The sequence below is a fragment of the Brassica oleracea genome, chromosome C8 (genome assembly GCF_000695525.1).
Source record: "Brassica oleracea var. oleracea cultivar TO1000 chromosome C8, BOL, whole genome shotgun sequence".
NCBI lineage: Eukaryota > Viridiplantae > Streptophyta > Magnoliopsida > Brassicales > Brassicaceae > Brassica > Brassica oleracea.
This window is the reverse complement of record NC_027755.1, coordinates 41,580,003-41,598,878: the sequence shown is the minus strand read 5'-3', so window position 1 is coordinate 41,598,878 and position 18,876 is coordinate 41,580,003. Positions and strand designations below refer to the sequence as shown.

Genomic DNA, 18,876 nt, shown 5'->3' with positions numbered 1-18,876 from the left:
ATTTTTTGAAATTTTCTCAAAATCTATGTGTTAACATCTACAAAAATATTGAATTTTGGTAAATCCTTTATATACTGAATCATATAATCTTAAGTGTTGTTTTAAAATTTTTAATCACGTTCTACATTTGTATTAATGTATGCTAAACTCTCTTTCATGGTACATGAGTATCGTTCAATTTTGTATAAATTAATTTAATAAAATTTCATATAATCCTTAAATTAGTGGACTAACCGCTATAAAATCATTATTCTCTTGAAAATGAAGACAACGAAGGTTCCAAACCTCTTTGGGCATCACCATATATTAGTACAGGAGGAAACTATGCATTAAAGTAATATTGTTATATTTTTTTATTTTTTCTCAAAATCTATGTGGCTACGAAAATATTGAGTTTTACGTTAAACGCTCTATATACTGATGCCTAAACTTTTTAGTGTTGTTTTAAAATTTCTAACCATATTATGTATTTGAATTAATATATGTTAAACTCTCTTTCATGATATATGAGAATCGTTATAGTTTTTTTTATTAATTAATGTAGTAAAACTCCATAATACTCCCTAAATCGTTGGAATAACCACTACAAAATCGTTATTTTCTTGAAACACGGTGACAACAAAGGCACCAAACCTCTTTCAACATCATTATATGTTAGCGTAGGATGCAACTATGTATTAAAACAATATTGTCATATTTTTTGAAATTTTCTAAAAATTTATGTGTTAACCTCTACAAAAATATTGAATTTTGGTGAATGCTTTGTATACTGAAGCCTATAATCTTTAGTGTTATTTTAAAATTTCTAACCACATTATACATTTATATTAATGTATGCTAAACTCTCCTTCATGGTACATGAGCATTGTTCAATTTTTGTTATAAATTAATATAATAAAATTTCATATACTCCCAATTTAGTGGACTAACCAATATAAAATCGTTATTCTCTAGAGAAATAGAGACAACAAATGTTTCAAACCTCTTTGACCATCATCATATATTATTACAGGAGGCAACTATGGATTAAAGCAATATTGTTATATTTTTTGAGTTTTTCTCAAAATTTATATGTTAACCAACCCCCTACGAAAATATTGATTTTTACGTTAAACGCTCTATATACTGAAGCCTAAAATTTTTAGTGATGTTTTAAATTTCTAACCACATTTTACATTTGTATTAATGTATGTTAAACTCTCTTTTATGGTATATGAGAATCGTTCTAATTTTTTTTAGTTAATTGGTAAAACTTCATAATACTATCTTAATGAGTGAAATAATCACTACAAAATCGCTATTTTCTTGAAAAAGAGACACAACAAAGGCTCTAAACCTCTTTCAACATCATCATATATTAGTGTAGAATGAAACTATGTATTAAAATAATATTTTCATATTTTTTGAAATTTTCTCAAAATCTATGTGTTAACCTTTTCAAAAATATTGAATTTTGGTAAATTCTTTATATATTGAACCCTATAATCTTAAGTGTTGTTTTAAAATTTCTAACCACATTCTACATTGAGAAATACCCTAGGATAGCATTAAAAATTTTTTTGTCACAAATATAGACTCTGATGATCAAAATGACCATATTCTACATTTGTATTAATGTATGTTAAAATTTCTTTCATGGTATACGAGAATCGTTATAATTTTTTATTAATTAATGTAGTAAAACTTCATAATACTCTCTAGATCGCTAGAATAACCACTACAAAATCATTATTTTCTTGAAACACGGTGACAACAAAGGCTCCAAACCTCGTTCAACATCATCATATGTTAGTGTACGATGCAACTATGCATTAAATAAATATTATCATATTTTTTGAAATTTTCTCAACATTTATGTATTAACCTCTACAAAAATATTGAATTTTGGTAAATGTTTTATATATTGAAGCCTATAATCTTTAGTGTTGTTTAAAATTTCTAACCACATTCTACATTTTTATTAATGTATGCTAAACTTCTGCGTATGTCCATACGGTGTTATGGTTAACACATAGCTCGACAACTTCACATTCACTGACAATGATCTAATAAAAATAGATGACACCGCCACTGGGAAAATCAGACACACCCCACCCTCGCTGTATATTCATAAATTGATATGATTAACAAATTTTAAATTAACACAGAGGCCGAACATGAACAGAAATCAACCAAAGTTTTTTTTTTTGCTGAAACCAACCAAAGTTTCCCCACATCAACCTGTAAATTATTACAAACTCAACAAAAACTTCAACAAATCCACTTGAAATCTGACCTACAACATCATCATCGCGGCTAGATCACCTCATAGAACAAAAAAAATCTTGAATGCCCTACCAAATTGTCCTCAAATGAATAAATAATTCCAAAACAATAACATAACAACATTCAAATCTCCCAGAAGAAGCTCACTTAAAACATTGCTCAACCAGTAGAAAGGGAAGCATGAAAACCAATTATCAGAAAGCATCTAAAGAGTTCAGTTCAAAAAACTCATGTCCTGCAACTACGATTTAAAAAAAAATATTTTTTAAGGGTTTCAACTTCAACACCAACTCCTACCATCCCAGTTCATTACTATAATAAAAAGTTCAAATCATGACCGACTAGAAACACTTATTAAACATATAATCAACAAATTCATTCCAACATCCTTAATCAATAGCCCATCATATAATCTCAGCCCACCAACTTCAAACACTACAGTGGAAGAACTCAATTATTGGATCACAACATAAAAACTCTAACCACCACACTAGCTTAGCACATACATAAGCCATTTGTATCTCTTTACAAAACAACCTAAGTTCAAAAGTGGCAATCGATAATGGAATAAAAGTGTCATCGTTGACCTTATAAACCTAATAAATATATATAATTTTGACATTATCCTTATCATGGCCATGTTAGCCATTGCCACACTAGCACCTCTCCCCGTACTTGCATTTAAAACACTAGCTCCTCTCTTTCTTTCAAATACTAAAGTATATTACTCAAAGATTTAATTTGCAATTCTAACAAAATTTCAAACATCATCGTAAATTTTTATAGAAAGAATATGAAGAAACAACACACAAACACGTGCAAAAAACAATTCACCAAAACAAACCTCCCATGAGCCCTATTGTTTACAAACAACATTAGACTACAAGTTCTCAACATCCTTATACTATACATACAGAATATTAAAATTGGCAAATATTATAGCCAAAACATTGTTTCACTATTGGGAAATATCAGAGTTTTTGCTTAGTATTTTCCACAATTTCTTAGTAACATTCCCCCTTCTTTCATCAATTTTCTTTCTCTCTATGACCTTAAAGACAACCGTAAGCCAAAACATTTACTATGTTACGTCCACTATATTTATACATTACACACATTACATAAAACTTTACACTAGCATGCCAAACACATAAAATACAACCATATTAAAAGCTCTATATCTATTGACAATGAAAATTATCCAACAAAATCATAAATTTTAAACCGACAAAATCATAAATTTTAAACTGAACAACCCGTGTGAAACGCGGACAAACCACTGGTAAAATGATAAACGTTTCAGTACCAATCAACACTAGAAAATGGGCAAAGAAGAGGAGTTAATACCCACACACTAAATAAAATGTTCTTTAAGGTTTTGTATTTATTACTGACTGTCAACAAAACAGTACAATCGCCCTCCTAATATATTGATCAAAGGAGAACAAGTAATTTAATAAATCTCCCTCTAAAAGGACCCACCACAACACAAGAATGTTAAAGTTGTTCTTTGGTTATAAAAAGAAAGTCCCATCAGATGGCGAGTGAACCACTTCCTTCGATGATCTGGTTCTCCTCAGTTGCATCAGACGTTTGAGTTTTAGGCTTAGTAGTTGTCGTCCTTGAAAACCCATAGCCCAGAGAGCTTCCGCTTGCTTCACATAGCTGCCATTATCGTTATACACCATATCCCAATACAAATTAATCAAAGACCAAACCACTCTGATTATCACAAAATACAATTTTAAAAAACGTTGAATTTGATTGAAGACGCACCTCCGTTAGTTCAGACAGGTGACGAGTTCTGAACTCGTTGATCGTGTTTGCGATTTCTGAGGTTGGTAATTTGACCTGACAAGGTTTTAACAATGATCATTACTGTGATTATTACTAGTTAATATTTTCACAGACAAGAGATCATTTATGTTTACTACCTGAGCAAGAACAGCAGCTGCCAACTGTAGACTTGGCTCCAGCGTCTCCGGTACAACCTACAAAGTTTTTTTTGTGATTTAACATTTTTTAGTGTACGATCAAGAAAACATATGAATGGGAAAGTGAAGAAGTTTTTGTGAACATTACAGCGGTGGCACCAGCTTTTTCAAGATTAAGACCATGTACAACGTCGTGTGCACGGACAAATGTCTTCACATTGGGGTAGTACTTGCTCAGAGCCCACACACATCTGTAATTTGCTCCTGGTGCGTCTAAAGCAACCACAGCAGCACATGCTCTCTCAGCTCCAATTTTGTGGAGAACCTGTTCGCACAAGTAAGAGTAATGTTCAAATGCTGGTATAATCTGAAAATGTCTCGTGCAAGTCTTTTTTTGGTTCTCTATGTACCTCTTTACTACCAGCGTCTCCAAAATAAACAGGAAGGTCCAAGGAACGGGCGATAGTCACTCTATCACTGCAAATAATATATATGAGGTACTCAGGTAAGCAAAGAATGTTTAGATATGCAATTTTATATCAGAGAGGTTAAAACGTGATCTCAATGTGCGTGAATATAAATAGGTGATGTTATGTTACCTGCTGACATCGAGGGCAACGAATGGTATAAGTCTTTCTGAGAGAAGTTGAGCAATTATCTGCAAGTAACAAATATACAATGGACAAGAAGTTGGAAACTCCCACATACACTGTGACACAGACTATCTACACAAATGTTCTCGTCAAAAGAGCATAAGCTGTAGAAGTTCAGATAATGTATAAACCTGCCCAACTCGTCCAAATCCGCAAATAATTATGTGATCCTGCAAATCATCCGTCTGCAAAATAAAATCAGCCAAAAAAAAGTGGGATTAAACATCAGGCAGACTCGTAATGATTTCCTGAACCAAAGAATTTGTGAGCTTCAGAATGACACTAAAGTCAAGTGGTACCATGATTGAAATAGAGCTAAAATTCTCTACAAGTATCATCAAGATTCCTACCTCACTTTCAACCGGCAATAAACTTCTAACATCATGCAACTCAAACCGGGATGCAATTAACTGGCCACCAGCAGCTAACCAAGGTGTGATAGCCATTGAGATTCCCACCACAAGAAACAGCAACGAAGATAACTGAGGAGACATTATACCCTGGAAGAACCACCGGTTAGGCCTCTAGGGAAGAACAGTTGAAATAAATATATACATGATGTTGAGAACAAACCTGATTGACAGCTTCTCCAAAAGCAACAAATGCAAACTCTCCACCAGGGGCCAGAAGAAGACCCGCTCTAATTGCAGATATGACTGAAATTCCGAACAACTTTCCCATTACAACGACTAATATAGTCTTGCCCAATATCAAGAGTCCCAAAGTCCCAATTACGACAGGGAAGTTAGAGAGAAGAAGTTTCGGATCAATAGACATGCCAACCTAAAATCAATAGACATGCCAACTCCTTTTTAGTCTTATGACTGTGCTCACATATGTTTACAGTTGAAAGAAACATCAGAAGTAATGTTTTCTTTCTTTATCAACAATTTCCTGTTTTTTCAGAAATAATAAATGGATGATTTTCAAAACTCATAAATTACCGTCATGAAGAAAAGACCCAGCAGAAGACCACGATAAGGAGCAATATCTGATTCTACTTGCAGGGAAAACTCTGTTTCCGCAAGGAGTAGACCAGCCAAAAACGCTCCTAATGCCATGGAGAGTCCCGCCTGATTTACAGAAAGGAACATTTAGCAGAAGAGAGAGAATAACTTGGCGGAACAAGTGTAAAAGCCAAGTACCAACAAGATGAAGGTCATACCCTAGCTGTCAGTAAACTAGTCCCAAGGATAACAAGAAGTGTGTTGGCAGAGAATATCTCAGCGTTTCGATTTTCTGCAATCTGCTTGTAGATTGGTCGAAGAAGCTGTGGGCCACAAGAGTGTCAATGCGTTAGATAATATCTCCACATGAACATATGAATGAATACCGTCATGAACAGTGATGCCACAGCAAACTTTCAAGAGAAGTCAATGAAAACATATTATGTAGAAAATCTAAAACATTTCACCTTGCAACTTCAGTAATTAACAAAATTCGATATCTGACACCTCAAAAGTTAAAGGATCTGAGACTTACAAGACGGCCACCAGCAATTATGGCAGTAATAGCAACTGCTGCTTTGACTGCAGCAAGTCCAAGAGCTTCAGCAATGGCTTGAAACCCAATCTGAGAAGAACAATTAGAAACTTAGCCTTTTCCTACCATTTATACTTCCTAGACATCATTGAGTGTATACCGATATCTGGCACATCTGACCGTACTCAATTATAACAAGGAACACTAGAGATGAGCTTACCCCTCCTTTCGATGAATTAGGTGAAATAAGTGGGATGAGAATCAGTAAAACAACTACAGCTAAATCCTGAAAAAATAACAAAATGATGAGAAACTCCCAGCATAGCTGTCAGAAAAAACTCTAACCGACCTGAAAAAGCAAGACGGAAAATGTAGCCCGTCCATGTCTAGATGTACTCTCACTCCGCTCTTGTAGAACCTGATACCAAGTACATTGTTTTTGTTCAACAAAATTGCTTTCAGTAAGATAGCTATCTGTATGCAACCAAAGATGTCACCTGAAGGACAACAGCGGTGGAGGACAGTGCCAGGCCATTTCCTATAACTATTGCCGCTGGACCAGCCTGACCAGCAACGTAATGGGCAATCAATCCAACTACTGCCGCTGTCACCAGAACCTAGATTGCAAAAAGAAATGTAGATTAGGAACTTTGGACACAGAACTTGGATATATTATGTAGAATGAGATATGGGGATTTAATTAAATCACCTGAGCCGAGCCTAATCCAAAAACATACTTCTTCATGGAACTCAGTCTTTCAACAGATAGCTTTCAAATCAAAAGAAAACAAACTATTGGATCTTCTACCAAACACATATCAAAAGCAAAAGCACAGCATAGGTATATATCAAATAGTACCTCAAGGCCAATGTTGAAAAGCAAGAAAACAACTCCAAACTCGGCGATGGCCTTGGTTGCGTGCACATTACGGATTATCGAAAGACCATAAGGACCAATCAGTATTCCAGCAGCCAAATACCCAAGAACAGGGCTGCCTATACATTGAAGCAGATGAAGCCATCAAGACAGCACATAAATCTCTATGCAAGATGATTGCGAGACTGAAAATGGATTTGACTAATGAGAGCATAGAAATTGTAGGAGTCTGAGGGAAGGGGATGCATTGGAGAAATAACAAAAAAAAAAGACTTCTACTAACCTCCAGGAATTTTCTGAAATAGAGGCACAAATATGACGCTTGCCAGCAGTAAGAACAAAAAATCAAGAAGCGAAGCTTCTTCCTCATTGACCTAATAATTGCAGAAGTTTCAGCCTGCATTCTATAAAATTTGCTTGGGACTTTGTAAAAGAACGAGAACGATCATTCGTACCTCCTGGTGAGGGATCATCGCAAGCAGTTTCTTAATTCTCTTAGGAAGTTTCTGCACTTGCCGTATCAACGGCTTCTTATTGGAAGAGACATCTTCTGTACTAGTGCTGATAACATCTTGCTGTTGAAGCAGCTGATTGTTCCCCCCTACTCCATTGGAGTATAATGTCAGTCTGGAACATTTAAGAAGCTCATAATCAACAAAAAGACCAAGTTTAACGTACTAAAATGATCCTTCGAAATAATGAAAAAAAAAAGAAATCAGATTTTGAAACTGACCCTGCGCCGAGAAGTGCAACCCCAAAAACTAGCTTGGGCCATTGCTGTTTGACAGAATCAACCAGACTTGCAAAAACTGTTGTGGTCCCATCCGGGTTGGAAGAGAAGAAAGATGCAGAAAAGAAACGGGAGGATTTATTAAACGATGCCTTGGGAGCAGTAAGAGAAGAGCCCTCTTTTGGCAGATCTTTCTGTGTTTCCTGTTTTTTCGTCTGACCAATAATCTTTGACTTTTCAGAATCAGATTCCACCACTTTAGAAGACTCTACACCTGGCTTTCCATTCTCAAGATCGCTTGAATCAGAAGGCTGCGTTAGTTTTAGAGCCTTCAGAGCAACTTTATCAGGCAAATGATCAGCTGTGTTCTGTACCGATGATATATCTTCATGTATTGGTGATTCAATTTCAAACTGAAGGCTAGCATCTTCAGTATTACTTAGGAGTACCACCTCATCTCCAAGAAGAGTTTCTCCATCGGAGAGTTGGCCCTGAGTTTCTTCTGGGGTCTGGGAGGTAGAAAGAGACTTGTCAGCTATCTGCAAAGCAATCTGTGCATCATTAACGCGTTGAGTAGCCTCAAGCTCAAAAGCGACAGCTTGTTCAGCCAATTTCATGATATTAGCGACATCCTCATCTGCTTTCAAGGCATTGATCTGTATAGTCTCAGCAAGGTCATTCAACTTGTCCACTTGCTTCTGCAGCTCGTCTTTTTTGCTCTGCAAACTACACAGCTGGGCCTCACAATTCGCTAAATTCAGTTGGCATTGTTTTATGTCATCTTTGGCAGCTAAAAGTGCTTCTTCTTCTTGATCTTCAAGATTGTCTCTTTTCACAGACTCCTGGGACGCTTCTCCAACAGCATTCTCTCCGCCAGCTTCAAGTGACTCCTCAACAATTTGAAGCCTAGCTTCAGCGAGAGATAAGGCCATAGTAGCGTTTTGAAGAGCTTCTTTAGCAACAGATTGCTCATCAACGGTGTCACGAATGAGATCAAGGGTTTTGTTGACCTGAAGCCAGACACCAGCGGCTTCGTCCTTGAGAGCGATGGCAGTTTCAGAAATCAGCTGAGCCTTTTCCTCGAACATAGTACTGTTGAGCCTAGCAACTTCCAAATCTTTGATAGCCTTGTGAAGTAACTCCCTGAGTTCCTCCAAAGTATCAGTTTCGTTTTCCACTGTCACATCTTTATCTTCGAATTGATCATTAGTTTCTTCGAATTCCACATTACCAAGAGAATCATTACTTTGACAACTTATCCTAAACCCAAAGGGGATATGTTTAGCTTGGGAGCAAATTGATTTTGAAGAATGCAAATGAGCTGCATTTCTCCTCAATCGATGACCAAAGTGCGATCTGTGATAAGTCGTTGGAGCCCAGAATCGAGTGCTGATTACTCTTCTGGGACTAAGCAGGCGATTAGAAACGCAGGAAGTGGCAGGATGAAACACGCTCGGCCGCTGAATAGTAGAAGCAGATTCCATGAGGACTCGATCTAAATTAGTATTTCCTCAAACCTTTATATACAACACCACCCCCACTGTGAAGCAAATCGAAAGAAAGGAAAAGACAATCACATTCATAGCTGTTACGAAAATCAGAATCAAGAGAGAAGGAGACTAACCAATCAAGCGAAATGGTGGGAGACAGAGAGAGAGAGTTTAGCGAGCGAGTGTGAGTGGCTTCGTCCGTCGTCGTTTCAACAGATTTTCTCGTCTCTCCAAAGTTTCTCCGGTCAAAGTTTAATTTCTCTCCTCCGTCCTTCTGAGGCGAGTTTCTCGCCAACCACCACCACCACAGTCCACAGACATGCTCAGGTTTTATTTTAATTTTTTTCCGTTTCTAATGACATTTACCAAAATACCCCTCCTCGTTTCGTAAACGTAAACAAATAATATTTTTGTATGATTCGCATCATTCGATAACCACACCACTTTGGTTACATTCGGTATATTACGCCTTAACCGACCACATATTCTTTCCCCCATGCAAAGCATATACGTTGTAAACAGATATTTTTCCATAAATTGACAACGATTTAATTCAGATAGGGATTTTATTACATATATCATTGAAAACAAAAATAAAATAAAAAGATCAAGATTACGAAAAATGACACTTCCAAATGTTAGAACATCAGCAAGTAATTAATATGCCATAATCGCACCGTACGTGGATATCAAATTTTGCTTTCTTTGTGTGTAAATTTATGTATAAATAACGAAAACAAAAATATTAAATAATGTCTCGATCATATGGAAACAACTCAAATACAAATGAAATCAAATATTTTGTCGCAACATTAAATTCAAATCACTCACAAACTCACTGGAATATATTTTTGTTTTTCAAGACTGTGAATCGCCGTTCTCTTCCTTGGCTTCGACGGCGACTTCTTCAGTGGTCTCCGGAGGAAGAGTGTTACCTGACGCCGTGCGACGGTGGTTGGCGGATTGGAGGACGTGAGCGTAGTTGCCTTTCTCCAGGAAGAGTTGGTTAAAGTGATGCCGGCAATAGAGAACGCCATCTAGGGAAGCGTACGAGGAGTGAGTCAGCATGCAGCCACCGTGAGCGCACTTGAAACATGTCTTGTGGAAGCATTCTCCTTCCATTTGCACCTTTTTTTTATATAGAGAAGGGACACGTTAATTAACCGAACATATATATATATGGACTTAATCCATAAGTCTCATTAAACCAATTGATTGATCCACACTTTCTTGGACCAGAGACGTTAACAATTGCAAAGAACACAAACAAACCTTTTCAAGAGGGTAGACAGTTTTGTCACAAGCAGCACACTTGTCTTGTGTTCCACAGAAGATTGAAGATATCTTGCTTGGAGTCTTACTCTGTAATTAATGTTTGATATCAATACATTTAAATACACATATCCTATATTGGTCAATCATAATTAGAGATGGGAAAAAAAAGAGAGAGATCTGGAGAGAAAGAGAATTATAATGAACGTACCTGCTCCGGCTTCTCAGTTTTTCCTGAGAAAAGAAAATGAACATGAATGTGTTCAATCAATGATGGTTCTATAAATTAATGGAGAAAGATGAGAGAAAATATATAAAATAATAAGAAGGGAACCTGGTTGGAAATTTTTGCTGAAATTGCCAGATTCCTTGAAGAGTTGCTCAAAATGAGTCTTGCAGTACAACACTCCATCCATGGATGAATAGTTGCTCATCTGCCATATACATCATCATCAACAGTTTCTCATACAATGAGTATTGTTTCTACATGTGGAATTACTAATAGACCATGGCATAGTCATATATATATAGAAGATCTAACACACAAAATCTAGCAAAAAAAAGAAGAATTGAACCAAAGAATCTTGTAAGTGAATCATATATATATACCACAAGGGTGCCTTTGCAATGGGTGCATTTGAAGCAAGACTTGTGGTAAGGCATTCCTTCAATGGACAACATGTCCATCACATAGACTGTCTTATCGCAAACATTGCATTTGTCGGTTGTTCCTGTGAAAGACATTTTTTTTTTGCTTTCTCTCTTTCTTTTTTTGGGTTTTTTTGTGTGTGTTTGTTGTTTCCTCGTCTCCAAGATCCTAAATGAATCAGATCAAGCGATCGCTGAGGAAGCAATTAAAGAAGGAAACCCACAAAAACAAAAACAAAAACAAAAGAAATTGACAATGATTTTTGTTTTGGTTACCTCAGACAAAGGAGGAACCAGCGAAATTTATGTCTTCTTTTATACGAAACTTTGTTGCAATTGTGAGGCTGTAACGGAACAAACTTTCTTCTTCTCTCTTTCTCTCTTTGTGTGTTTGCAAAATGAATTGAGATAAAATTGGGTGGCAAAAGTGATTGGAGTTGAGCAAAAGAAGGGTTTGTGGTTTCTGACAATTTCAACCCATTGAGAATGTTACTTTAAGCCAACTGTCTCTGAGTTGGTGCAACCCATGTCATATTTTTTAAACATAAAAGCTACCAAAGGAATATTAACAACCTAACATTATACACACCTTTAGAGCATGTTTAACCCTGAAACTCCTAATGGAGCTCTTAATGACTTTTTTAGTAATAAATATAGCTTAAGAACCTTTGTTAAGAAACTCCTATTTTGAGTAGTTCAATGGGGGTTTCTTAATTAAGGGTTCTTAAAAAAAGTTATTAAATATTTTTTGTATATAAAAATAAAATTTATTTATTTATTAAATAAATTATTAAACATTTTTGTATATAAAGAAAAAATTATTAAATATTTTTGTATAAATACTTCATTAATATTATCACCTTATGATACTTCCTCTCGCGATTAACTTTTTCAATCTCCTCGTTCTGCCCCTGAGCTAGTCTTTGCATTCTGGAAAACAGAGACCAACTAGAGTGTCGAGACTCGAGATCAATCTCGGTGTGTTTAAGTCCAAAGCCAGTAATTATGTAAGAGAAAAAGAGTGATAACCTGCTGGCCATGGTAGACCCCTAGTGTTACGAAGTGCGATAACCATAGCTTGTATCTGTAGAACAGTGTGTAAGTGTTAATTTTTCTGACTAAGAAAACGACTAAACATAAATGGATATGATTATTTGGTTAACCTTAGGAAATCTCTTTATAGCCTGAATTTGACTATCAGGATCCACGTCGTTTTGGATTTTTTCTTCAACTTTTGTGTGGCCTTCTAGAATCCACCAGCAAGAAAAAAGGATAAACAGAAACAAGTGAGACAAGAATGTGGTAACCTTATTCATGCGATATCAAGATTTCCTCCATGAAATCATATGGCTAAAGACCTGCGTAAGAATAGAAGTACGAGGCACAAAACTACCTCAACAGGCACTTCCTTAACAGCCTTCAAGACTTCAAAGAGAACAGCAGCAGTTTGATAGTCCTTTGTACGTTGAGCACTACAAGGCCAAAAAAAACCTTTGTTTTATGAATGAAAACACATATAAAAGATAGAGATAAAACACCGATCCGAACAAACAGTTCCATCAAACACAAACCGGTCATCTTTGTCAGCAGCGTTTTGCAAAGCCTGGATGTATTTCTTGTAGTAAAGTTGATAGAAGCTTTGCATATCGCGTGCGTCACTCTGCTGGCTTCCTGCGAGAGTTGTTTCATTCTCCTGCACAAGTTTAAGAAAATAAGGTAAACTGACACTTAATCCTCAATTCCCCATGCCGCAATAGTTTTATGAGCAAGCTAACAATAAGGTAAATGAAGTGATGATACATGTTCTAAGCGCTGAAGAAGAGCAGTCTTGAACTGGGGAACACCACGACCACTTGATGTGGGATCAAGCTTACATGCCTTCTCAAATGCATAAAACCGACCTAAAATACAGCCAATGAATTTTGTTTACAATTCATTTGATATGATCAAATCATCAGGGGACTTTTACATTATTTCAACTCACATAAGTAAGAAACACGAGGGTTACTAGCTTCTACTTCATTGGCTACACGGAGGATAGGAGCAATCTCCACAAGAGATGATGGCACCACTTCACTGTACAGAGTAACCATTCCGAGTTTACCAGTAGTTTGAGACATCTTCTAAATCCTCAAAAAAAAAAAAAATTGATGAAGACTTCTTCAAATTTAAAGAGCTTTTACAAAACTATATGTGCTAAAACAAAAGAGTTAATCAAAGGCTCATGAAGGAGAAAAGACAGAGACTGCCATTAAATAGCGATCAGAAAATTACCGTCGAGGTTTGGTGATGAATCGCTTGCCCAAGGCTTCGTAGCCCAAGGCCTCTGCATTCGCCGCGCTTGCCCAAGGCTTCGTAGCCTCAGGCGCCGCCTCCAGCATCAAAACTTCCCCTTTGTTCGTCGCCATTACCGCCGAGGTTTGGTGATGAATCGTCGACAGAACAACTGAGGAAGAGATTAATCGATGAATCGTCGATTGATCCTTCGCAAGAGAGAAAGGGGAGATACACCAAACTCTCTATTCTTCTAACACGTGTCTCCAAGACTCGGCTCTTCCTCCTCTTAATTAAGACACGGGTCTTAAATTAATTTTTGTTTTCCTTTTTTTTTAATTACAAATTAGCATAAGAACCCCTTTAAGAGTCACCGTTGATCATGGTCTTATTATTCTCTTGGTCAATAAACTATGCTTCCTAGGCGTATATATCAAGATATCGGGTTGTAAATGGAACCACTTTTTCTATATAGTATATAATTTAAAGGGATAAACAGAAAGTGAAGCACCACTAAAGACGATTTCTTGAATATAAATTATATATAGTGCAGTAGTACAAAGTCTCATTTGCACAAACATGATTACCACACAATTATTGAATTGAATAAAGTTAAAAATTAGTAGTGTCATAACACAACTTGTTGACACAAGATGAGATCTGAGATTGTCTTTCCATGTCTATCAATTCTCCTGGAACAGTTGACTCCCCCATCTAACACGTTCCGTACCACAACATTCAAAGCATGAATGCCTTTCACATCATATATCTCTACTGACACATTTCCATCGACTGGTACTTTTGCATCCATCTTCTTAAACGAAGAGGTTGATAACAGAACTGACATCACGTTTTTAACCCATTGAGGAGTAATGATGAGTTTCAGACGCTCTGTATCTGGTGGATAGTGCGGGATTAGTGAGAAGTTTATGTCGTTTCCTTTATCACCTGCCCTGCTATGAGCAACAGAGTAGAGTGGGATCTTTTGGCCAAATGGAGCAGGAGAGCGATGAATTCCAGATAAATCCGTCCATTGATCCCCTCTCCTTGTCAGGATATTTTGATTATCGGTAGAGGTCTACAAGTGGAAACCAATACCAAGCTGTTAATTGATCATTTTGATAATATAACCGACCTGACCAACTACTGTCTCACTAACCGTTCCCATTTTCTCTCGAGAAACTGGAAAATGATATTCAGTGGCCTCTGACTCTGACGTGTTGGTGTGCTCAACTCCAGTTTTCCACATTACAGATCCACGGCTGACCTGGATAATCAACCATATAACATCAGAAGCCGAGAAATTGTTTTATGCAAGGCTAATATTAGATATAATGCCATGAGGGAGACCACGTACCAAACGCTTTTCAAGAACAATCTCCATCTTGTGTCCAGTACTGCATTTTATCTCAAGCAGCCAAAGTCAAACCAAAAAAAAACGACAATCCAGAATCTCATATATGCTCTCTTTTAACAAACAACTAGTTTCAACACATTGAGATTGCCAAGATATTAGATTATCAGATACAAAGACAGAAACCCACGTTTGTCAAGTCCCAAGTCAGTCATAAGATAAGATGTATCAAATCAACTGGCTCGGATATCGCAATGCTACAAACAAGAACTGGATAGTGAAACGGCTGTAATGTATAGCAAACATGAACGTGAATAAAGTACCTGATTCCACCACCACCAGCTGGTCCGTTTGTATATAAAGCAGTAAACTCTTTCGTTAACTGGACCGCATGTTCCTTCAGTTTGAAAAGACCATCCATGCGTAATCTAATATCTCCACAGGACTTCCAAGATGATTCTGCGCCATTACTTGCGGCCTTCAAGCTATCAAGCCCAATCACATATGAAATAATACAGTTATCAACACCAGGAACGGTTTCTTCCATCCAAGATCGAACCTGAAAACACAAGTAAAGTACATGCACACTTGATAAGAAATAGAATTTTTATAGAGGCAAATAATATGCTCTACTACATCATAGACATTTTTAACCATAGACACACCAGAAACTCTGAAGCTTTAGCACGTTGAATAGATCCATGTCCTCCATATGATATCTCTCCCCATCCTTTCCAACCACACTCCTGCACAGAAAGTTTGATATTATAGAACCAAACCTAGCTTGCTCTTTAGTATCAATCTACTGTTACCATATTTTCTATGGATAAAAAAAAACCTTTGGAATTAACCGCAAGAGTTTCTCAGGCACAGAGGTATTAGCAGATGGTTTTGCTCCAATGCATTGTACTTTGCAGTCTGACAGGGGACGGAAAGAAACGTCTTGAATATCAATTACCTGCAAAGAAGGTTTACAAATCAACTCTTTCCGCTCTCGTTATAATTATTTCTTCTACATTTTGTACCACTTAACTTACCACATCTGGTGTAATGTAGGCGCTAGGATCAGCAATTTCGTATAGAAGTTGCTCAGCGCAAGTGCTGGTGTTTAATATGCCACCACTACCTTCAGCCTTTAATACACATAATTTTCCGTCATAGCCAATCTCAGCATACGGAAGTGACAAGTCCTGGAGGAGAGGGAAAGCCATGTCTCTATACTGGTCACCTAAATAACATTGAAGAATCAAATGACCGGTAATGAAAAGAAGAATGCTACTAATAATACCATGAGCCAGCAAGTGTGAAGCGCACCTGGATGCATGAAGTATCCACCAGTGAGCTGACAACCGCACTCAAGAAGGTGGCCAGCAAGAGTTCCCTGAGCTAGAAGCTCCAAGTCATTCCAATTCCAACCTAGTTCATAGACCTAACGATGCAACAAGGAGATGATAAAATTATATAGCCAAAAAAAACACTAGCCTCTTGAGTCTAATTCAAGCCAAATGAGATGAATAATGAGATATGATTAAAAAGTCAAAACTAGGACGAAATCGCAGCAGTTATCAGGTACAACAAGAAAACCGGACTGGCAAATCAATGGTTGGGTAGCTATCCTCACCATAGGAGCCAAGAATAAGGCGGCATCAGCAACTCTTGAGGTGATGATAACGTCAGGTTGGTACTTGTCAAGGCATTGAACAATAGGAGCTGCTCCAATATAAGTGCTAGCACCCTTCAACAAAGAGAAAAGCAACTAAGGAAACCCACATATATCACTAGTAGAAGTGAAGGAAACAGGATGCTACCCCCTCAGAGCAATATTGACCCCCAAAAGATGATCCAGAGCCTTAAAAAAAAAAAGGATTCAGAGCCAAAGGTTAGATTAGACACACACAGAGAGAGTGTAACTTAAGGGGTGAAAGTAAATTAAAAAAAAAAAAAAAAACTGTATTAGTACCGGCTTCAGAATGCAGCTCATGAGCAACAGCCACAGAGATAGTGAGGCCTAAATCAGTGGCTACCTCAAGAACTTTCTTCTGAGCCCCGAGAGGATCAACTACAAGGGAGAAAGCAGTATAATTTATATGAAACAGAAAAGAATAGGTAGGAAAGAAGGGATGAGATCATACTAGCACCCATGTTAGTAATAATACAAGTGCCTTTCTCCACAGCTAAAGGTAGTAACAAACTCATCCACTCTGAAACTGTAAATAGAAAGAAAGAGCAGAAAAAAACATGAGCCACTCACTCTGATGACACTATTATATATATAATCAAATCTCGAAACATATATACCACGAGGGTCGTAACCGTCGCCGCGAGAAGACATAGAGAGCCAGCGATCAGCCAGGGTTCGTTCGGCTAAGCACTCAAGGACAAGATAGTTTAACTCTTCCACTCTCTGGAGTAGTTTGAGAGCCGCCAGTGGCCTGTCCCCGCCGAATCCAGCTCCACATCCCACGTAAACCGTATCCTTTCGCCGCTTTGGGTTCTCTCTCTGGAAATTGAAATCCAATCAAATCTCATCATCGCCCCAACAAACAAAAAAAGAAATTGAGTTTTCCCTTACCAACTTAATCACACAGTCGCAGTGAATCTCGTTGTTCGCCATGGAAGCACCAGTGCGCAGGAGATGATGATGTAATCTGCCAAATAGTTAGATGATCGCCGATTGGCTAAGCTGAGGAATGTTTGAATTTTGGAGAGACGTGACGGATTCGAGTGGCCGCCGACTGTCAGAGTTTATTCTTTCTTTCTTTTTTTTAATTTTTGAGTTGAGTGTTCATGCTTATCCCCATTTGATTAAAGTTGTAAATATTTAAAAAGATGATCAATACCATTAAAAGAGGATCATTCTCAAATTATATCCTTAATGAAAATTGCAGTTTTCTCAAAAATACCCTTATTTTTACAAAGAATTAATAAAATTCATTAATGGAATTTAAGTCTTTTGGTTTTGGGCCTACAGATACACCTAAATGGATCTATAAATAATAGGCCTATATATATATTTAAAATATATATTAATTTTAAATTTAATATAAGTATAAATATATTATGAACAATAAATGAATTAAGAAACATGAAAATATTATTTTCTTAAATATACGTATCAATATTCAAAATAGATCATTTGAATATTATACATATTTTCAATACAAACCAAAATCGTATATCCTACACCATATATCATATACATATTTGAATATCATTTTTCAGTGTATAATGTCATTTTATACATAATATTAATATGGCAATTACGAGTGTTCAAGAATATTTTAAAAACTATCTTAAAATAAATTTTTAAATCTAAAATACAAACACAAACTTATAATAGGTTATTAATAACGAAAATAAACTAATATTGTCATATCAATAAGTTATTTTATATTATCATTTTTTATTTAGATAACATGATAAAATTTTATCAAATTCTAAGGAATCACTAATTTATGTAATATTAATAAATATATGAGTAATTTAATCAATTTTTTAAAAAAGTACTATAAGATATTTTGTTATCGGATCAATAGTATCAGATCGCGGGTTAATAGTGAGTTTTTAGGTTTTTACCGGGTTATATCGGATTTTTAATTAACAAATTTTTCATTAAATCCGAACAGGATTATATACAATGTATCGGGTCTATAGGTTCAAACATGAATCTAGGTCAGATATGAAAACAAATTTTAAAACTCAAACATTATTATAGAACAGCTACCATATTTCGAACAAATACCATATTTTGAAGAGAAAAAAAACAAATGATAAAAACCTAAAAACTCAATTGTTATGGTTCGAAATGAAAAATAATGGTAATTTGTAAATCAGTTTTCGATTAATAAATGAAAAACAAACAAACCCGCGCTTTCTAAGCGCGGGTCAAAATCTAGT

General features: G+C 36.3%; 3 protein-coding genes across 7 annotated transcripts; all 3 read right to left on the bottom strand.

Moving 5' to 3' along the window:
- Positions 1 to 3,620: 3,620 nt before the first annotated feature.
- On the bottom strand, positions 3,621 to 9,749 carry LOC106311913 (K(+) efflux antiporter 1, chloroplastic-like). Of its 2 annotated transcripts, none has more exons than XM_013749241.1 (21): positions 9,566 to 9,749; positions 7,945 to 9,481; positions 7,667 to 7,838; positions 7,495 to 7,585; positions 7,194 to 7,330; positions 7,044 to 7,103; positions 6,832 to 6,951; positions 6,684 to 6,752; positions 6,555 to 6,620; positions 6,335 to 6,424; positions 6,018 to 6,122; positions 5,797 to 5,925; positions 5,426 to 5,635; positions 5,203 to 5,352; positions 4,984 to 5,037; positions 4,799 to 4,857; positions 4,610 to 4,676; positions 4,348 to 4,524; positions 4,200 to 4,256; positions 4,042 to 4,116; positions 3,621 to 3,930 (listed from the first exon to the last, which is right to left on the bottom strand). In XM_013749241.1, the coding sequence occupies exons 2-21, from the start codon at positions 9,423 to 9,425 to the stop codon at positions 3,799 to 3,801; spliced, it is 3,501 nt and encodes a 1,166-aa protein (XP_013604695.1). In that variant the 5' UTR covers positions 9,426 to 9,481; positions 9,566 to 9,749; the 3' UTR covers positions 3,621 to 3,798. The 2 variants fall into 2 exon arrangements, with proteins under 2 accessions (XP_013604695.1, XP_013604696.1); XM_013749242.1 differs by having other exon boundaries at positions 7,945 to 9,458.
- Positions 9,750 to 10,176: 427 nt separating this feature from the next.
- Positions 10,177 to 13,890, bottom strand: LOC106308024 (LIM domain-containing protein PLIM2b-like). Of its 4 annotated transcripts, none has more exons than XR_001263462.1 (10): positions 13,626 to 13,890; positions 13,336 to 13,427; positions 13,152 to 13,252; positions 12,923 to 13,044; positions 12,745 to 12,823; positions 12,515 to 12,597; positions 12,381 to 12,435; positions 12,212 to 12,281; positions 11,628 to 11,814; positions 11,454 to 11,520 (listed from the first exon to the last, which is right to left on the bottom strand). XR_001263462.1 is itself a non-coding variant. In XM_013745136.1 (9 exons), the coding sequence occupies exons 5-9, from the start codon at positions 11,445 to 11,447 to the stop codon at positions 10,290 to 10,292; spliced, it is 618 nt and encodes a 205-aa protein (XP_013600590.1). In that variant the 5' UTR covers positions 11,448 to 11,520; positions 11,628 to 11,814; positions 12,212 to 12,299; positions 12,381 to 12,435; positions 12,659 to 12,675; the 3' UTR covers positions 10,177 to 10,289. The 4 variants fall into 4 exon arrangements, 2 of the variants coding, with proteins under 2 accessions (XP_013600590.1, XP_013600591.1); XR_001263461.1 differs by having other exon boundaries at positions 11,459 to 11,520; positions 12,212 to 12,299; XM_013745136.1 differs by lacking the exons at positions 12,515 to 12,597; positions 12,745 to 12,823; positions 12,923 to 13,044; ... (1 more) ...; positions 13,336 to 13,427; positions 13,626 to 13,890 and adding exons at positions 10,177 to 10,559; positions 10,704 to 10,793; positions 10,915 to 10,937; positions 11,038 to 11,137; positions 12,659 to 12,675 and having other exon boundaries at positions 11,313 to 11,520; positions 12,212 to 12,299.
- Positions 13,891 to 14,151: 261 nt separating this feature from the next.
- LOC106312696 lies at positions 14,152 to 17,781 on the bottom strand. Its single transcript, XM_013750310.1, has 14 exons — positions 17,552 to 17,781; positions 17,278 to 17,479; positions 17,112 to 17,186; positions 16,940 to 17,038; positions 16,788 to 16,828; positions 16,601 to 16,714; positions 16,294 to 16,408; positions 16,017 to 16,207; positions 15,818 to 15,937; positions 15,645 to 15,725; positions 15,303 to 15,538; positions 14,983 to 15,022; positions 14,785 to 14,892; positions 14,152 to 14,703 (listed from the first exon to the last, which is right to left on the bottom strand). Exons 1-14 carry the CDS (start codon positions 17,591 to 17,593, stop codon positions 14,254 to 14,256), a joined length of 1,914 nt encoding a protein of 637 aa, XP_013605764.1. The 5' UTR covers positions 17,594 to 17,781; the 3' UTR covers positions 14,152 to 14,253.
- Between the last annotated feature and the right edge of the window lie 1,095 nt (positions 17,782 to 18,876).

What these genes read in the sequence shown, in the direction of transcription:
- LOC106308024 (XM_013745136.1), bottom strand. Translation starts at nt 11,447, where the DNA reads ATGTCTTTCACAGGAACAACCGACAAATGCAATGTTTGCGATAAGACA. An exon ending in CAGCAAAAATTTCCAACCAG is followed by an intron (nt 10,938 to 11,037) that starts GTTCCCTTCTTA and finishes TTCTTTTCTCAG; the next exon opens with GAAAAACTGAGAAGCCGGAG. An exon ending in AAACTGAGAAGCCGGAGCAG is followed by an intron (nt 10,794 to 10,914) that starts GTACGTTCATTA and finishes CATTAATTACAG; the next exon opens with AGTAAGACTCCAAGCAAGAT.
- LOC106312696 (XM_013750310.1), bottom strand. Translation starts at nt 17,593, where the DNA reads ATGGCGAACAACGAGATTCACTGCGACTGTGTGATTAAGTTG. An exon ending in CGACGGTTACGACCCTCGTG is followed by an intron (nt 17,187 to 17,277) that starts GTATATATGTTT and finishes TTCTATTTACAG; the next exon opens with TTTCAGAGTGGATGAGTTTG. An exon ending in CCTTATTCTTGGCTCCTATG is followed by an intron (nt 16,409 to 16,600) that starts GTGAGGATAGCT and finishes TTGCATCGTTAG; the next exon opens with GTCTATGAACTAGGTTGGAA.
- LOC106311913 (XM_013749241.1), bottom strand. Translation starts at nt 9,425, where the DNA reads ATGGAATCTGCTTCTACTATTCAGCGGCCGAGCGTGTTTCATCCTGCC. An exon ending in GATTTGGACGAGTTGGGCAG is followed by an intron (nt 4,858 to 4,983) that starts GTTTATACATTA and finishes TGTTACTTGCAG; the next exon opens with ATAATTGCTCAACTTCTCTC. An exon ending in GTTGCCCTCGATGTCAGCAG is followed by an intron (nt 4,677 to 4,798) that starts GTAACATAACAT and finishes TATTATTTGCAG; the next exon opens with TGATAGAGTGACTATCGCCC.